This window comes from Ailuropoda melanoleuca, chromosome 11 (genome assembly GCF_002007445.2).
Source record: "Ailuropoda melanoleuca isolate Jingjing chromosome 11, ASM200744v2, whole genome shotgun sequence".
Classification (NCBI taxonomy): domain Eukaryota; kingdom Metazoa; phylum Chordata; class Mammalia; order Carnivora; family Ursidae; genus Ailuropoda; species Ailuropoda melanoleuca.
Window position 1 is genome coordinate 46252980 of NC_048228.1, and position 20654 is coordinate 46273633.

General features: G+C 37.2%; 1 protein-coding gene across 1 annotated transcript in view; it reads left to right on the forward strand.

The window, feature by feature from the left end:
• PRKG2 (protein kinase cGMP-dependent 2) overlaps positions 1-20654 on the forward strand; it is a 96019-nt gene that overhangs the window by 33738 nt on the left and 41627 nt on the right. Inside the window, exons 4-9 of the mRNA XM_002912477.4 lie at positions 1994-2107; positions 3532-3637; positions 6484-6547; positions 13985-14062; positions 15698-15792; positions 18879-18947. Coding sequence (XP_002912523.1) covers positions 1994-2107; positions 3532-3637; positions 6484-6547; positions 13985-14062; positions 15698-15792; positions 18879-18947 — 526 coding nt within the window. The remainder of the gene's footprint in view (positions 1-1993; positions 2108-3531; positions 3638-6483; positions 6548-13984; positions 14063-15697; positions 15793-18878; positions 18948-20654) is intronic.

A 20654-nucleotide genomic window follows, 5' to 3' on the forward strand; every position in this document is an offset into this window, starting at 1 on the left:
TGTAGCTTCCACCGTTATCAACATCACTCACCAGAATGGTGCTTTTTTTTTTTTTTTTTCTAACCAGGGACGAACCTATATTGCTATGTCATCAAAGACCATAATTTACCACAGGGTTCGCTCTTGGTGTTGCACCTTCTGTGGGTTTAGGCAAATGTATAATGACATCCATCGTTATAATACCATGCAGACTGTTTTTCACTGCCCTAAAAATTCTCTGTGCTCCACCTGTTCATCTCCCCCAACCCCATCCCTGGCAACCACTAATCTTTTTATTTTCTCCATCATTTTCCCTTTTCTAGAATGTCATCTTGCTGGAATCATAGAGTATGTAGCCCTTTCAGATTGACTTTTCGCTTAGTAGTATGCACTTAAGTTTCCTCCCTGTTTTTTCGTGGCTTGATAGCTCCCTTCTTTTTTTTTTTTTAATTTTATTTTATTATATTATGTTAATCACCATACAGTACATCCCCAGATTCCGATGTAAAGTTTGATGCTTCATTAGTTGCGTATAACACCCAGTGCACCATGCAATACGTGCCCTCCTTACTACCCATCACCAGTCTATCCCATTCCCCCACCCCCTCCCCTCTGAAGTCTTCAGTTTGTTTCTCATAGTCCATAGTCTCTCATGTTTCATTCCCCCTTCTGATTACCCCCCTTTTCTTTTTAAGCACTGAATAATACCCCGTTGTCTGGATGTACCACAGTCTATCTGTTCATCCACTGAAGGACATCTAGGTCATTTCTAAGTGTTGGCAGTTATAAATAAAGCTGTTATAAACATCTGTGTTCAGGTTTTTGTGTGGATCTGAGTTTTGAGCTCCTTTGGGTAAATGCTAAGGAGGACAATTGCTGCATTATATGCTAAGAGTATGTTTAATGTTGTAAGAATTTGCCACACTGTCTTCCAAAGTGACTGTCCCGTTTTGCATTTCCATCAGCGATGCAGGAGAGTTCCTGTTGCTCCACATTTCACTAACATTTAGTGTTATCAGTGTTCCAGATTTTTGTCCTTCTGCTAGGTGTGTGGTGGCATCTTATTGTTGTTTTAATTTGCATTTCTCTGATGACGTATGATGTGGAGCATCGTTTCGTAAGTTGATTTGCCATCTGTGTATCTTCCTTGGTGTCTGTTAAGCTCTTTCGCCCATTTTTAAATCAGATCGTTTGTTTTCTTTTTGTTGAGTTGTAAGAGTTCTTTGTGTATTTTGCAAGACATTCTTTTATCAGATGTGTCTTTTGCAAAAATATTTTCTCCCAGTCTGTGGCTTGTCTTCTAATTCCCTTGATACAGTTCTTCTCAAGCACTTTTCTTCGCAACTTCCATTTATTAATTCATTTCAATGATTGAGGGGTTAGACCACAGTGGAGGCGTGGTGAGGTTACTTAACCAAGGTTATACAGCCAATGATTGGACGGAGCCACGCAGTCAGACTGGGCCAGTGCATTCCTCAGTTAGGACAAGTTAGTCCTTCTGTTAGTGTGAACAGCTAAGCCATGTTTTCAAGACATACAGGGATTGTTGTGTTCCTTGCACAAGAGAAATTGTCTTATGTGCTGCATTTTCATGGGATAGAATGAATTTTAAATACAATACTTGCCATCCACTGCTTCAGGGAAAGATCTTTGTAACAATGATAATAATATTAACAATAGCTAACACTAATACAGCATTTACTATGTGTTCTAAGTTCCCTACCTATATTAACATATTGAATTCTCACAACAACTGTATGAAGCAAATATTATTAGTAGTCTTCCCATTACTGACAAAAAGACTCAGGCAGAGTAGGTAACTCTTTTTTTCAAGGTGATCAGCTAATATGGCCAAGTTGCTTTCAGTCTACACTCTCCACCACAATATTATAATGAGAATCATAAGATATCTTGCCGGTATGCTTCGTGTACTTTCTGATTGTCTTATTTTTGTAATTTATGGAATCTAGATGGGTGATGATTGTTTGTGTTTTTCTTTAATTCTGACTGATAGAGGGCCGACTAGAGGTGTTCCAAGGGGAGAAATTTCTATCATCCATCCCTATGTGGACCACGTTTGGGGAACTAGCCATTTTATACAACTGTACAAGAACTGCCTCCGTGAAAGGTAACAGGGGATGAAATGTTGTATTTTTGAATTGTTGCCCAATGTTTATGACAATCTGAGTCTCTGTTGCCTGCTGAGTATTTTTGTCTCCCTTTGTGCCCCACGTGCTCTTGTTAATAGAAATGCTGTACTTACAGGACTTATGTTGAAAGTGCTTGTCTAAACAATTCAAATTAAGAGAACCTTTCTGTCAAGTACCTGCACATAAAATATGAAAATGACTTTATATTACTGAATTATTCCTAATATTTGCTTTAATTGCCACTTCACTTTTTTTTTTTTTTTTTTTTTACTGTGTAAGCATCTGCCTTTGGCTCATCCAGAATGTTTGCTTTTCATTCTCCATGATATTCTGATCATATTATAAACCAGAAAAATTAATGAAACCAAGGAAAATATATAAATATTAAAAGGGATGTGAATTAATTGGTGAGAGTTTTCATGAGTGACTTTTGGGATTAGTGTAAGGGTTCCTGTTTTTATTGACTTTATTCATGGAAATCTTGGGCAGAATTACTCAGGTGCATTTCTCAGTGTTTAGGACTGGCTGAAGCATCTCAGAATTGCTGCAGGACTTGATAGAAATGCAGATTCTGGGGCTTCACTCCAAACCCAAATCAGAATCTTTGACAATGGAGCCTAGGATCTGTATTTTTAACAAGAATGTCAAGATAAATCTAATTCACCCTTAAGTTTGGTAAACCAAAGCTTTGGATTTTGATTTACTTTATAGGCTCTCATTACTTCTTTTTTTAAAAAATTACAATTGTAATTTTATCTAGATCTTTTAGAGCTGCAGCTTCTGCTCTTCTTCCTTTTTAGATTCTATTCTTGCTTTCCATGTCTTTCCTATAAAAAAAATTGTCTCAAAAACTGTCTTGCATAATCTCTATGAAAATGATTTGTATGCACTTTATACAAAAGTAACCATAGAGATCCTTAAACTATATTGGCTCTCATTAGCTACAGTGTCTGAAAAACATAAAAGACATAAAAACATACTCATACACTGAGAGATCTTTAACTTCCAATTATCTACTTGTGAATTCTTCCCTCTCTGATCTAGCTACAAGTTGGCTGGTTTTCTCTTATATCACAGCACAAATCTGAAATACATCCTGATGATGTAGTGTGTAATTAGGAATTGCAAACTAATTTTGATATCATCCTAAGCAAAACATAATTAGAGAGGAAATCTTTTGCTACTCACTTCCAAATCATGGTTCATTTCAAAGCCAAAGATGATTTTATAAAATTACCCACTATTTATGTCACTACTTCCTTCCATTTGCATGTTAAATAATGCATTTTCCAAGAAATATCATTTTATGAGAATATATGAAAAATTTAATGATTAACATTTTGGAATGTTTTCTTAATGCGGGGCTAAACAATATTTTATTATTTTCTTGATTTTTCTAAAGCTATTACCAATGTTAAAACTTGGGCTCTAGATCGAGAGGTATTCCAGAATATAATGAGGAGGACAGCTCAAGCTAGAGATGAACAGTACAGAAACTTCCTCAGAAGGTAAGAATAACACATTGGTGGAAAGAGCAGAAGATGGTGTAGCCTTATTGTGGATATATTGGTTATATCACAGTGATTATTTTATTACAGCTTTTCTCATTTAAGCATTTTTCACATGACTATACCACAGGAACAAAAGTATTCCCTTGCAGTAAATGCTACTTTGTAAAAAAATTATTTTTAATTCCAGTGAGCCTTGCACACTGATTTATTCCTTTCACTGATTTTGCCCTTGTATTGACAGAGTCATTGTATAGAGTGTAGAAAAACGTGCAAAAAATCCTAAAGTATTCACCTGGGTTGCTCAGTTGACTTTGAAAGACATCCTATAATTTGGAAGTGGATAGCAAAAGACAATCTTCCTAATAATGCCTTGGTTAGGATAATATCAAAATTAATTTATTTTACTATCTTTAATTACTTTACCTGAGACATTTTTCCTCATTTGTATAATTACACCATCTTCCAAATTATTATTATTTGTAGCAAATTAACTTGCCAGAAATGTGACTATGCTTGTCATGATGACACAGATCCTTGGAACATATTTTGTGAGCTATTCTGTACTCCCCCCCAAAACTTGGAAGCATCAATTCATAGAGAAACAAACACCTATCTCACTGAAAAAGCCAGTTATGAATATAAAAATATTTTTTTGGAGACTATAAGTTCTTTATTTAAACTATTTCTGTGTTTCTTTGTGGGAGTTTTAACAATTTCTAAAGCCGTAGTACATACTGTAATGAAATGTTACCTGTGGTAAGTGATAATAATAATAATAATAATAATAAATTGTAAGCTCTTTTTAATTATGATTTCATCTTGCACAACTAGCCTGCAAAGTCAATGATTTTAGAGGTGAACAGTGCCTAGTATATAGTAAGGACTCAATAAATAGTGAATAAATGCATTGTTAATCAATAGAACATTGTAGGTGTTAAGTGTTCTATAGAATCTTGCTGATTTATCCTCCCAGTTTTAACACTGGCTCCTGGCAAAGAGCTGCAGTAACAATAGCAAGTACCTTACCGAAATGCCAACCAACGCCTCAGCTAACGTGTTGTGGGGTCTACCTGAGTCTAGGTAATCTAAAAATTCCAACAACTGAGCAACACAGGTCAGCGCTAAAAGCTAATGAGCTACACTCATACAAGGGCCAAGAGGGGATAAATAAATCAGCCCGAGCTTGTGTGAGATAAAACTTGAGCCACCAGGCATTGCATTTCATTCCTTTGGAGTCTAGAGTGTTCTGGATTAGAAGGAGCTCCGAGAATTTACTGGTGCATACACCTTCTTTCCTTTTTTCTTCCTTTTGTTATCTCCTTCATGCATTCATCTATCAAATGCCCAGTGCCAGCCCCTAAACGTTGGGGATTCAGTGACGATCCAGATAAACCTTATCTCTTTCTTTATAGAAGGGAAACAGACTAAAGATTCTTCCTCATATCAGTTTCCTCACTAATCCCCAAGGGTGACAGGTTTACAGGAGAGAATTTTCCCTAGCGTTATAGATCCCAGTTCAGACCTATAGCTTGATTTAACTTATTGTGACTCAGTTTCTTACTCAGTATTTTTTTTCTTTTTCATCCATCTGGTTAGTTCAGCCATTTCTCCTGTTGTAGAATTTGATCATCTGACTCTATGACGGTGTGTTTAGCTGTTCTCTAGTTGGGGCATGCTCTAGTGTTTTGAAATTACAAAGGATTCTGTTGACAACATTCTCATCTACATCTGCTGTCTACATGCCTCCCTGTGCACACGTGCAAGGGTCAGTCTAGAGCTAGCTATCTTTTCAAAAATTAGATCCAATCATGTATTTTTGGAGTAGCATCATTTTTTTCCTTAGAGGTGTCAAATTTTACATGGTATGAAAGTAGTATTTATCTTATAGAAATTATATCAACAGTCCTGAGTAAAAGTGGGTAAGGTAGAAGAGAAATTTCTCTAAAAGAATAATTTTATCATTTGACTGGTTAATCACACTGAGTGGAATTGCTGATTTTTTAAAAAATATTTTATTCATTATTTGAGAGAGTGTGAACACCAGCAAGGGGAAAGGGCAGAGCGACAGGGAGAAGCAGACTCCCCACTGAGCAGGGAGCCCAGTGGATGACAATGGATGATGGATGATGGATGACTACGTGGGGCTTGGACCCTGGACCCTGGGATCTTGACCTGAGCTAAAGCCAGACACTTAACCAACTGAGCCACCCAGGCACCCCTGATTTTTTTTTTCAAATAGTTAACTTCCAATATTCTATTTCATTCTCTGAGTATCATTATTATCTGTAAAAATGTTCCTATTACATGCCCCTGGTTACTATTAATTTTAAAAGACAGTACAGTATGACTAATAATCAAAGATCATTTCCATGCTAATTCCTACATTCCCCCCTGGATTCAGCCTTTACTTAATTACAAGGATTCAGATGAAAATCTGATCCTCTTATGGAGGCAGAGCTCCTCGCTCATGCTAAAAAAAGAGATACTGAGATGTGGAGGGAAACACATTTATGGATGTGATTCACTCTGAAAACCAACAACAAATATAAAGTGTTTCTTTTTTTTCCCCAAACAGACAAAACTTGACTTTTTTCTATTTATGGCATCTTATTATTTTTATTTATTTGCCTATGATAAATATCTGTGACTAATGTGGTTTTATAATTTCAGTGCATTTGAAATTCAGTTGTTTATGTGCATTATATTTTGGAGGTTAACTTTGGAAAAACTGAAGTGCGTTATATTTTTTTTAGAGGCAGGTAAAGTTTTTTTGAACTACATATGGGTGCATATTTTTGGTTTAATTCAGGAAGATAACTAAAGGTTTCTTTTTAATTTTGAAGTGTATCCTTGCTGAAGAATTTACCTGAAGAAAAACTAACCAAGATCATTGACTGCTTGGAAGTGGTAAGAAATTTTAAAGGAAAAAGTATATTTCATTAAAAGACTGTAGAATCTAGTTGCTATTAGCACTGTAAATGAATAACAAGGAAACTATGGTAGGTCGCCAGTCTATGGAGACCAAGAGCCTTTCTCTGTTGTGAAAAACCTTAGACCACCTCACATGGAACTGAGGGGCTGGGATGGGTTTAGGCAACTCTACTGGAATGTATAAAAGGAAATTGGATTTGCATGTGTAAAGTGACATCTGATTTATATACTTTAATCTTTTGGGTATATTTTATAAAACTAATCTGCCTTACTCAAGAGGCATTTGATTTTCTGCAGTTAACATCACAATCCCATGTAGAGTTTTCCCAGTATAAAGCAGTCACCGATGCTTAATTAGGTAATGGAGTAGAGAAGGATATATTGGAGCTTGTGGGAACAGCCCTTTGAATCAGGCTATGAAACAACTCCATACTTGAAAACTCAACACCATGAAAAGACATTTAAAAACCCTTGCATTTAAGGAGCACTTTACCTATTTTAACATCCAGGGGAAAACAGCATACTGGAATGTGTTCAGAAACTCATATGAGGCATCACCCAGATGGTTGGTTCTAGTCCAAGAATAGTCAAGTCTTTTTGTGAATAAAGCTTTTATAACATGAACCTTGGATTCTAATGATATGCGTTCTTTGAAAACCTCTTCAGATTTCAGAGATTAAAATTCAACGCAAGTAATTTCTCTCTGATTTGGGCGGGGGAGTCAATTTCATTGAAACCAAAATGGCTTTTATGGAATTAAGGGAGGTAAGAAGTCACATGCCGACTTGAAGCTTTTATAAAGCTGTTCTCAGTGGGAGATACGAAAATCCCTGCGAGGCTGATTGTTGACAGATTCATGCCTCTGTCAATCACAATATACAATGTAAACTAATATCTGTTGAGAAGGAGCACTGACCATTTTATCCTTAAGTGTAAGTGACACCAGTAATGTTTTCATTTACAATTCGTGGAACCTATCCAGCAGTTTATCAAGGACAGGTCATGATGACACAGTGCCTAGCCTTGTGTCCCCAGAGTGTTCAGATATGAAGTCATTTTCAAGAGGACTGCTTGCCCTGCATCTGTTGGGATTTTCCCAATGTAACATAACCCCAATCACAGATGTTACAAATTAATAATTCATCCTAATTTCTGAGAGTGTGTGTGTTTTAAAGCTAGAGTAGCCCTATATTTTTTTTGTTAACTGAGGAAATCTGTTTTTAATATAATACTAATAGAGTAGATTCACCAGAGGGGAATTCCATGCTGAAAGCAAATATTAAAATTTAGTATCATTAAAAATAAATGGTAAATTAGACATATTTATTGCAGCCACAGGCAATAGCTACAGAATATATAGATGGGGGCGCAAATCCAGTATTAATTAACACACAATTTGAGTCTGAAAGTTCTCATCTTTTAAAGTGCCCTAGAAAGGCTTTATTATATCTCAGCATTTGCAGACAGCAGCACAGTTTATAAAGGGCCCTTTATTCATACCTGGCAAACAAATGTGTCTCTATAGCGTGTGAAAATTCTCAAATGCAAGTGATTAACAAGGGAGTAATGGGATCTATTTAGCGCTAAGAAAAGCACATAATTTACCAGCATAGCTTGGACTAATGACCCATCAATACGGTCCTGACAACAGCCAATCACTAATGCATTGGAGTTATAACAGAACGCCTGCTGAGTTCCAGGACCAGCTGTCCCACACACTGGCTCCATAATCTTTGAGAAAAACAGGCTGAATCTGGCATGGTGTTTAGGAATTGGTTTGGGAGGTTTTTAATTTTTGTGTGGGGGTGGGGAAGAGATATCAGAATTTCCCGTCACCAAGCTGTTGATCTGGAGTGTTTGTGAAGCCTTTGACTCCTGCATCTAGACCAATGGCTCCAGTTGTTCAGTATTCCGGTAGCATTTCTTGCTTTCGCTTAACTCACTCAGAACATTCAGTTCTAGAGGCAGACATCACCTTTAAGCCTCTTGTGTTCTGACGGGAAAGCAGCACCAACACATTCAAGAGTTAACTAGTGAGCATCCTGAAGCATGATGGAGATTCCGAATGCAATGGAAGTGTTAATGGTAATGAAAATGATTGTGTGACTTGTGCCATTGTGCAGTACGGAGCACAAGAGTGGGAGGAGTTTCTGTTCCCACACATGGGAAGCATGGGATTTGACAGTGGTTGACCAAAATGTCACCTCACTCTTTGTTACGGAGCTTTGGTGCATGACCCAGTGACCCTCTACCCTGTGACTCTGACGTGCCATCTTTCATGAAAGTGGAGGTGTAGTAGGAGTGGGGTAGGGGTGGGGTCCTGTGGAAGGTGTTGCCCTTACCCACATCACCTGTGATGCTGCTTGAAAGGCAGATTCCCAGGTACCACCTCGCACTTACTGAATTTGAAACTCTGGGGTATTGGCCCAGAAATATACACTTCAACATTTGATGCGATTCGTAGGCTTATTAGAGTTTGAGAAGCACTAATTTAAAGTTATGAATAGAATACATATAGAGTTTGCCATAGTCTATCTTTTTATTCAGGAATTTTCCATTTTTCATAATTTTTTAAAAATCTAGTTTTCTTTCTTATAGTTCCTGCTAACACCTGCATAAATCAGAGGGTGTTCTCATTTTAATGATTACATTGAGAGTCATAAGAAAGTTGAGATAATTGTGGATTTTGCCTGTTTGTGGACCAGTTAGCTAAAGGTGGGGGCAGCTGGGTGTCATAGAAAGTTCACTAGTCCAACGTGTGGAGATTAGTGTTTATGGTCAAACTTCTGTCACTAACAGCTGTCAAGTAATTACCGTAGGCATTAGGGTTTCCTCCTCTACAAAGAAAGGGTGTGTCGGCCAGATCTCTACAGGTTCTTTCAACGTTTCAGAGTTCTAAACAGTCAGTTCACCCAAGTTAGAGGAATTTCTGTTGGTTTTCGTTTTGTAGGCTCTAGATCCTTAGAAATAAGCAATCAGATACTAAATTTTGCCTGAATGGTTGATGAGGGTCCCCCTGATCCAGATGTATTTGCTTTAAAATTTCTAAGGTGTTTTAACTATCATACTTATCACACTTGGGCAAACAAAAAATTGTTGGTAGCAACAATTTTAATTGTATACAGTTTTTTAAACAACAAACTTGGGTACACAGTCACACAATTCCAGGAGTGTGGCTGTGTGTGTGTGTGTGTATTGTACATCTGATTGTTTATCATCAGTACTTCTCTGTAATGAAGATTTCTAGCCACACATTAAAGATTTTAAGGGCCCTATGGCCTTGCTTCTTGGTCTTTGTTCTTCCTCACCTTGAGATTTTCTTCTGGTTTAATATATACTATTTAGAGGCATTCCGGCTCTAACATTTTCTAGGTATCACAGAATGAGCATTTTCTTTACAGCAAAAAGCTCCTTGTATCTTTAGCTCCTACTGTTTGTATAGTTTTCTTCTGACCTCTACCTCTCAGTCTGCCCTGGGGTTGATTCCCTTAGTTTTCCCCTCTTGCTATACACCAAGTAACTACTCTCAGGGTTTCCACACATGTTCTTTTAAGATGTGTTTTTCAGACTCCGGGTCACAACTCGTTAGTAGATCAGGAAATTAATTTGGAGGAACATGTTTAAAAAATTTCAGAGTAGTAAATATAAGTATTATTTAAATATGTTTCAATTTTTTGTACATGTCTATATGTGTGCATGCTCGCATAGATGTATTTGGATGTATATGTAAAATGTATTTTTTACTGTAAGTCGGAGTAAAAAATGCTTGAAAATCATTGCTCCAGAGGTTAGGGTCTATGGCTTCTTGGTCCTATAAGGGACCCCTTTGCAATGTAACCACAGGACAATAACCACACTGTTTGCATTTCTCTTTTTGGTCTTGGTGACCACCCTGGCTAGACTGGCTGCACTCTCCAGTTGACAAACACTGGCCAGTCTAGCATCATAGCCTGTACTTACCACTATGTATTTTTGGTCTGACCTACATCCACAGCCTTTTCTGATCTGTGAAGTTACTGTCAACACACTGGGAGGTATTATTTATCTTCCTCCCGTGGTTTTGGGTGACAAAGAACCATCCCTCGGAAAAATACCACTAGGAAGTTTGCCCCTTAAGAAACAATAAAGCTCTTTCTCAGTGCTCTCTTTCAAGCTTCCCTGTAGCGTCTCTCACAGACAGGAATTAAAGCCACACATCTGCACACACTGAAGGCTTTATAATCACTGAAGAACAGCTACCAGCACTTAGGAAATTCTCCATGTTCGTTCCGTTCCATGTGGGTAGTGGGGACTGAGATTGGGGTGGGAACAGGAGAGACTATAGAGCAGACTGTCTGAAACGGGGACAGCTAACAGGACATCAGCAGTCCCAGTGAGAAAGAATTGAACGGTAGCGGCGTAATGGAAATGCTCAACTGTGGAGTGGGGTCACTCACTTAAATACCAAGCTCAGCGTCATCTCAACTGTAAAATTGAGCTTGTATGTGGCAGAGGTTTGTGATAAAGCTGAAATGAGAGAGAATAGAGAGTTGGAGTAAGCAAACTGGGATACCAGAAACTCAAAATACCAATTTCCAAATAAAGTAGAGGTTTGTCTCTTGCGTACATAGCAGTCCAGGGAGGATAGTGTCAGGTAGCTCCACGGAGCCATTCGGGAACTCAAGCTAAGGGATAGAGGATCCCTCTGCTGAGATCTCTCTATGAAGACATGCCTGAAACAGCTCATGGACCTGGCCGGGAGGTGGCATGCAGCACTTCAGCTCAGGTTCTTTGAGCTAGAAGTCAATCACATGCGGCAGCTCACAGGGAGGCTGGGGAGTGCAATCAACCTGGACAGCCATGTATACTGTGGAAGGCTTGGATGCCCAGCTCACAGGCTCTTCACAGGAATTCAGGGTCACTGGGTGCCTAGTGTTTATCAAATGTGCTATCAGATGCTTTAGATACGTTACCCGACATTAGGTGTGGTAGGTCATGCCATTTTAATTCTATAGAAAAGTAAACAGAGGCCCAGAAAACTTAAGTAACGGTTAAGCAAACCATAATGATCTCCCTCTACAACATGGCAATCGTTAATTATTTACTATGTTTCAGGTGTTTTATTGCATGTGGTAGCAGAATGGACACCACCCCCCCAAAAATGTCCCAGATCCAGATCCTAATCCTTGAAATGTATGAATATGTTACGTTACATGGCCAAAGAGACTGGGCAGATGTAATTAAGGTTCAGGACCTTAGAATAAGGAGATTATCCTGGATTTTCTAGGAGGGATGAATATAATGACATGAGCCCTTTAAACAGAGAATTTTCTCTGTTTGGAGTCAGAGAGATGCAGCAGAAGTGGGAGTCAGGGAGCTTTCAGGTCTAAGCAGAATTTGATGAGCCATTGTTGGTTATGAAGCATGGGGCTCTGTGCAAGGACCTCAGAGAGGTCTCTAGGAACTGAGGGGCTGACAGCCAGCTTGGAAATGAGACCTCATCCTAGAAACTGAATTCTGCCAACAACCTGATTACGCTTGAAAGTGGCTTTTCCCCCAGAGCCTGCAGGAGGGAACACAGCCTGCCTGACACTTTGAGTTCAGTCTTGGGAGACCCTTCCAGAAAAATCCAGGTGACCCTGGACTTTTTGACACACAGAAACTGTGAGATAGTAAACGGGTGTTGTTTGAAGCCACTAAGAAATGTGTGGTTATTTGCTACAGCAGCACATTAGAAAACTAACGTGCTTCTCTAAGTCTTTGAAGGTAAATGTTCTTATTTGAACTTTATGGGTTGTTGGATGTGAAATTCAAAGCAGAACTGGGATTTGAATCTAGATCTGTTTGGCTTCCGAGTACTTTCTCCCCTAAGATATTACACTCCTTTCCATGAGATGTTGAAACGTCTTATAAAATATACATGGTGCTCTGTAAATAAAGGGTATGTTTATTCGTATTAGCAGTCATATTTATTTCAAGAATGTAAATAGGTTTGAAGTGTAAGTGACCAAAAAGGCTATTGAAATACAGCAGACACAAAAGTAGTTTTGTTTGGATTTTATTTTCAAATCTAAAAGAAAAATAAGAGGGGCGCCTGGGTGGCACAGCGGTTAAGCGTCTGCCTTCGGCTCAGGGCGTGATCCCGGCGTTATGGGATCGAGCCCCACGTCAGGCTCCTCTGCTATGAGCCTGCTTCTTCCTCTCCCACTCCCCCTGCTTGTGTTCCCTCTCTCGCTAGCTATCTCTGTCAAATAAATAAATAAAATCTTTAAAAAAAAAAAAAAGAAAAAAAAATAAAAGAAAAATAAGAGAGAGCTATTTTGTTGTTAATTATGCCTTGTTAAATAAATTAAACAGGCCCATTTTTATTTGTATAAATAATTAAGAGATCCGTTTTGGTTCTCTGACTTTGAGACAATGTTAAAGTGAAGTAGAGATGGACGGTTTAATCCACCTTTTGTTTTCTGAGAGACCGAATTGGTCTTTTGGTCTCACAAGTGGATGAATTACTTTCCCTGCCCAAGAATTCTTTGATTACAGGCACCTATATGAGGGAAACAAAGAAATGAATAACAACTTGAGATTTCAGCAGGAAAAACCTACATGGGAGAACAGAATGTACATGTGAAAAATTCTGAAGCTGATCTTTTATGATGATAAATTTTTAATAAGAATCCGTATGAAAGGGCTACTTGCTATGTAGGTAGAATTTTCCCAGCCTTTGCTCCTCAAGGAATTAGAAATTGAGGCTGATATTCCTATTGTCCACTGGGGCTAATCTTTTCACTGTATTAGATAATCTTTTCCTAAACTCTAGACCCAGTTTCAGACTATTACAGATCACTGAACAGCTCGTATTTGGATTATTCAGGTGAAAGCTCCCCTGTAATCAGTGATTATTGCTTTGCTCTCATTTCTCTTCATGTTCTTTAGTCTCCATGGCAGAAAGTCAGTCTTTCAGGTGAATTTTCTCTGGGAAAGATAAACATAAGCACATGTAATAAAGCAAAAGTCTCCTGGGGCGCCTGGGTGGTACAGCAGTTAAGCGTCTGCCTTCGGCTCAGGGCGTGATCCCGGCATTATGGGATCGAGCCCCACATCAGGCTCCTCCGCTATGAGCCTGCTTCTTCCTCTCCCACTCCCCCTGCTTGTGTTCCCTCTCTCGCTGGCTGTCTCTATCTCTGTCGAATAAATAAATAAAATCTTTAAAAAAAAAAAAGAAAGAAATACAATCCCTTTTAAGCAAAAGTCTCCTTACTTTTTCTACAGCTCATGACTGCAAAGTTCAAGAAGATTACAGTGGACAGTAACAACAAATAAAAGCCACAGACATGGAATGTTCATTTCAAAGACACGAGGAGTTTGATTTCATTCATGCCTTCATCTATATGTCTCCACAGGATTTAACCTTTTCCTTCTCTCTCATCCCAATAGGAATACTATGACAAAGGAGATTACATTATTAGAGAGGGCGAGGAAGGAAGTACCTTCTTCATCTTAGCAAAAGGAAAGGTAAATATTAATCAAAGCTTACATAAAGTAAATAAAAAAGTTGGTTCCCATTAGTTGGCCATAAACGCAGCGGTGCTCTGCATTGAACGTCTGCGTCAAACAGATGAAGGAGCTTCTGCTCAGAAGGGTCCTGGGGGGTTTTGTCTGAGCAACGGGCTTGGGGGCACAAGAGACCTGTGTTGGGTTCTAGCTGAGACAGTAACTTCTAAGTGACCCTAGGCAGGTCGCTTGACTTTCTTTGGACCTCTTTTCATTGTGCATAAAATAACTGGATTCTTTCTAAGATCTCTTTTATCAGTGACTCTCTATCAGCCCAAGGGTCCAAGATCAGGGCTGGAAAATTTTTCCATCCGACGGAGGTGTGGGGAGAATGAACTTGTCAGTTGAGGACAGCAGTGGCCAGGCATGAAACTATAGCACGATATGGCTCCAAACTTCAATTCATATATTGTAGCTCAAGTTGGTTTAAATACTGATGAAAATTTTATGCCAGTATATATACAATAGATCTTTTTCTTTACTTAGATTTTGAGTGGATAACATGTTACCAATTGTTCCTGTGTTGACTCTCTACAATGTTCCTCAGAGATAAAAGGCGTTACTGAAATATTGAATGACAGAGTGAAACTTGAGCACCTATGTCTATAACCTGTCTGGACTTTACAGATGTTCTTTCTTCCATGGAAGAGTTTGTCATCAGAGAGTCAGGCACTGCCCTTTGTAAACTGACTTGTGGTTGAGCCTTGACCTGGGCACCCAGTGAAGAACAATGAGATTAACAAAATAGTTTCAAACTTCAGAAACTCTTCAACACTCAGAAACACTTTTTATCATTTCTCCCCAACCTGGACCCTATGCTTTGAAAGCATTCTGACTAATAAACAAATTACATTTATTGTTTTTTTTTAATTTTAGTTCATTGGGACTTCCATAAATCCTAATCAGAATGTCTAATCAACACGAAGCAAACCTCATTATCGTGTGAATTGACGTAATTTTAGCCACAAACAAGGAATATTGAAGTTTCTGCTTGGTTCTGCCATGGGAATTCTTAAACTCTCGTGGGCCACGGATCACACTGAGACTCCCATGAAAGTTATGACCCTTCTCCATATCCACATTTTGCATCCAGTTTTTAGAGGATTCAACAAGTCAATCATGGACTCCACAATGTTGAATTTACAGGATTCAACAAGTCAATCATGGACACTGGATTCAAAACTCCTGACACTTAGCCTTATTCTTGATTAATTTGTTAACTCTCTTTTGATTTTGAAATAATAGAAGTTCCCACAGGACCATTACCATTTGCCTTAAATATACCTAGGAAGGAATCGCTGGATTCACATAAAAAATTTTAACTTTGAGAGGTAGGATTTGAATGGAGACTCTTTCTCTTACAGATGGGGAGTCATTTGGTTGTGTTAAATCACAGGATTTTGTTTTCCCTCCAAATGAGTTGACTATAGCAAGGTTGTCCTAACTACCTCAAAGTTAAAGCAAAGGCTTGTCTATTTCCTTATTTCAGTCAAATTTTTATTGATCCAAAGAGTCTGGTTGAATGGATATGTGTTCAGATTCTCATTTTTTTTCCTTTTTTTCTCTCTCTCTTTTTAATTGTTCAACCTCATTTAGGTAAAAGTCACCCAGAGCACAGAGGGCCATGATCAACCCCAACTGATAAAAACATTGCAGAAAGGAGAATACTTTGGAGAAAAAGCTCTTATCAGGTAAATCCATGAATTTCTGTACCATACTTAAATAATTCTTTGATTGCTTTCATGTGAAACTACTCGTTTAGAGATGTCAAATTGGGCTACCAAATTAATGTCAGCAAACATTCAAGAATTAAACAAAAATTTTAAGCTGAATGCTAAAAATGTCATTGTTATGCACGAAATAACTGGACTAATTTTTCATGGAAAAGAATTAGGGAAGGCTTAAGTTTGCTAGTGAAAAATAAAATTGGTGTTCTATTAGAATCTAGTTGAAAAGAGAGTCAGAGAAAGAGATTAAAGACCTGAGAATTATAATTTTCCTTTAAGAACAAGTTTTTATATTTCCAAGGTTTGAAATATTGCTGTTTTCCCCCTCTTAAAAAGTTATCAAATAATGTTGTGTGCTTTAAATTATATTACATATTTTACATATTTTGTGTGCTTTAAAACCATTATGCCAAAAGCAATATTTTCTTAAGAAGTTTTATCAGTTCATTTTGCAAGTTTTAGAAACAACTCAAAATAGTGTGTATGAAACTTCTACCTGAACCTTTGGTCTTTTGAGGAATGAGTTTATCTACTCTTGATTTAACTTACAGAAGAAATATTTATAAAGATCAATCAAATGTCTCAGGAGACACTGTGTACTTCCCGGGACCCAGAAACAACCTCAAGTCTAAAAAAACACATTTACTTAAATATAAATAACTTTATAAAAGATCAAATTAGAGTTTTGAATCGCTTCTCGGCCTTTTGGGTACAATCAAGTGTAGAGTTTTGAGCAATACTTTTTTTTGGAGTTGCATGTTTTTAAATAATTACTCGAAATTACTTAAGACATCATTTAAATTTTATGTTATTCCTAAGCGGTTTTTATGTCAAATCTATGCTTATTGAAATGAGTATTATTTATGTTTTTCTTCCTTTTAAATTTTTATCATGAAACCTGGTTCTGCTGATTTGTATGTGATGATAATATTAAGTATAGAGCAAAGAAAAAGTGTTCATAAATTACTGGAAGACAAATTTGATTATTTAAAAATTATGAAGCTCTTATTTTTAAAGGAAAAACTATTTAAACTTAAAAAGTTAGATCATTGTTATTTTGTGAACAATTTAAAAATGGAATTTAAAGACAAGCTAAAATGTTCTTTCTCATTTTCTAGCTTGTAATTAACTTGTTTCAGTAACAGGGAAATTTTCCTTTTTAATTTTTTTGGTGTGACAATATGAATATTCATGTAGTATAATTATGTAATATTGTTATTCAAAACTTCAATGTATTTGTTCTTAACATGCTAGATTATTTTTCTCACACCCCCAAACAAAACAACTAAGCTTGAAAGTGCAGGGAACTTTGCAAATGCACCATAGGGTCAAAATAGCTCTTGAAAGGAAATACGCTGTCTGATTTTGCTGGATCTGAAATAATTTATGCTTTATGTCACAGCTAGCCAATTACAGTGTTTTCCCATGAGAAACATGGGAATTTATATTTAATATACAAACCCAACTCCCCAGGCATTTGGAAGCATAAAGCTAAAATCAAGGAAAAGGAGCATTGGATACAAATACTTATACATTTTTGTGCATTTCTTTGCTATCAGTTTTTAGGGCCACTGGTGGTGACTCAATATTCCTTATAGTCTGTGTATTTCCGGGACTTGACATTAATTAGTCCCAGGAGTTCTTGCAACATTTTATGTGCAAAAATAGATCGATGGCACTTACACAGTTATTATGAAAGAAACATATGTGTATTTATAAACCCTAATATTTATAAAGTGCTTGCAGAGAATATTCCTAGTCAGTCTTGTCACTGACAAGTGAAACGGATGCCATACCTTTGTTTTTGCAAACTCACAAATCAGATTGGCTCATATCTAAGATCATATGTCTATGCATATGTATGCGTATATGTGTATCTATCTCTACATATAGATACAGATGTCTACACACATACAAGTTGAGTACAGACTACCCAGCTCCCGGCTCAAAAGCTCATCAAGCTGGAATGTTTTCACTAATGTCTTCTAGCAAGTACCCTGTAAATTTGGGAGGCTCTATGGGTCATATCAGAAGGACTCTTGATGTCGGCTATATGGATAAGGGATTTCTTTGGAATGAGAAATGGGTCACCCAGTTTTTCCTATCCCATCACTAAGGGAAGAAGGAGGAACTATATGAACTTTGTGTGATGCCATTTTGGATGAAGTTGCTTAGAGCAGTCTCAATATGCTTGTTCTTCCCAGTTACCTTAAATGACAAGAAGTATCACAACACTGGCTACCATATGGGTGTACCACTTTTTAGTGTCTTTAGTTTGTAACTAATGAGGGAGGAAACTAATACAAATAAGGTCTCTAAAGAAATACTTTAACCAGTGCTTGGCCTATTGGTATTCCTTAGGTCATTAAATTTACCATCATTAGATCATATGCCATAAATCATTGTATCTAGGATATCAGTTGTGAGATGCACCAATTATATTATGTACCCTTGAGAAAGAAAGACAATGCTATTAATTACACTATATTCATCATCAATTGTAGGACATGCTCTGATTTCAGAGATTTTAGTGGAAAATGTACATCTTAGGCTTTATGAACTTAAAGTATTTTAGTGTTTATTTAAATCATTGGGTGATATGGTACTCGAAACACTTTCTTTGGGCTTTATTCTTGATTGGTTTTTTATTATATGTTAATTACTTGAATGTTTTCCCAGTAAATTTTTTTTGATCCATTAATTTCTGTTTTGGCTGCTTATTAATTAGCAGTTCCCATTTGATCACAGGTGAGGTATTTTATTTTGGCTGACACAAAGCCCAGAAGGAGACTCCATAGACAGTCACAGTCACTGATTCCTCTCTGTTCCCAGCGCAATTATCTTCTTGTCTGAATTCCTTGTTTATGTAACCTTTATTGGGATGCGTTTCAAATCCTTTTTGGAAAGGGGTGGAGTATAAGTTATGTTAAAAAAAATGCAGTCTTTGGAAGGTTTCAGTGATAGTGTTTCATAAACAAGTAGATTCTCTAATGAAAATGGATGTTTAATTTCTAACCGTGGAAAATTGACTTGCCTGTTTTTGTCTGCAGTGAGGATGTCAGATCAGCTAACATTATTGCTGAAGAAAATGATGTGGCATGCCTAGTTATAGACCGAGAGTGAGTATGCTGATGTTGTCGGAGAAGGCAGGCTGTGGCCACCTTTGAAGACTTGGCCTTCTGTTACTCCAAGGGCCCATCTGTCTTCTCATTCATCACCACTTAGAAATTCTGGCCAATCCTCAGCTGCGAGGACATTCTATTAAAATTCATGGGGAGGAACTGGGCCTTCTGATCTGAATCTGTCTGTGGCAGTGGCAGATGCTGGCAGGCTAAATATTTTGTGTGCAAAGTTTGTACATAAATATCAGCAATAGACTGGTTTAAATTCTTCATCTTCCAGAGAAATAAGCTTATTAGTACTTTTTGGATTTTTCCCCCACACAATGTAATGAAAAATCCCATATTATTTCTAAAAGGCTCTAAGCAGTCAAAAAATTTTTGAATAAAACCTATCTCTCCTGGACATAATGTAAAATACCCATTAGCTATATGTATTTGCAGAGAAGGTCTAATTTCACATTTGTAGTAATTTGCACGGGATGTTTGTTAATGTTAATCTCTAAATGTCTCAGGTTGTTTTTCAGAAAAAGTCTTACTTTGTGTCCTTAGCTCATTTCAAATCATATTTAAATCTGGCCCCTTGGGTCTCTCATTAATCAGTTGTATGTTTATCGATTTTCTAGATATAATAAAAGAAATTCAAGTATACCAAAATTAGGCCATTGTCTAAGAAATGTCTTAGCGTAGTCAAAGAAGTAGGACATGCTCGTATGAAATATTAGCAAAATAGTAAAATGACAAGAAGTATCACAAGGGAGCATGCAGTTGATTGCTAATTGAATGTTAACATTCATTGAACATAGAATTATAGACATTTAGAACTAGAAAGAACTTCCGAATATTTAAAAAATCATTTTATTATGGAAAATTTCACACATATTAAAAAGCAGACAGGATGGTATTATGAACCCCATAACGCAGGTTCAAAAATTATCAATTAATGCCTTATCTATATCACGTTGCCACTCCCTTCCTGCCTGCTCCATACTATTTTCAAGCAAATTTCAAACCTAAAATTATTTCATCTATAAATTTTAGTAGCATCTCTGAAAGATAAATGTTACTTAAAATACATGACCACAGTAACATTAACATACCCAAAAAGTTAGCAATAATTCTTTCGTATTTATTATTTGTAATCAAGGTATAATTGACACATAACTTTAAATTATTTTCAGGTGTGCAACATAAGGATTTGAAAGATGTATATATTGCGAAATGACCATCGCAATCAGTCTAGTTAGCATCCATCACCACACATAGAACAATGATTTTTAATATCACTTCAAAGTATTTTAATCTCTCTCTTGTGGATGAGAAAAGGAAGTCCTGGATCGGTAAGGACTTGCCCCAGCAATGCCGTGTGCCGATGGAGCACAGATTTCTTCCAGAGTTCTTTCCCCTGTGCCATTTGGCTCCCATAGCATGTGTTCAGAAAGAGGAGTGATTCCAATGCGGTAAAGTGGGCAAGGTTTTATTTTTTTAGGTGTGGAAGTGGGGTTTAAAAATTAACAGGAATTTTTCAGGCAAATAGGAAATGTAGAAGTCATTCCAGGTGAAGTCAAACTTAAAGACATAGGGGCTAGAAAGTGCAAAATGTGTTCAGATAAAGGTAATCTTTGGATGCCAGCTCACAAATGGAAAATATATTGGTACAGTATTGTCCCGATAGTGCATTGTTTTGTGTATGAGTTCATTAAAAAT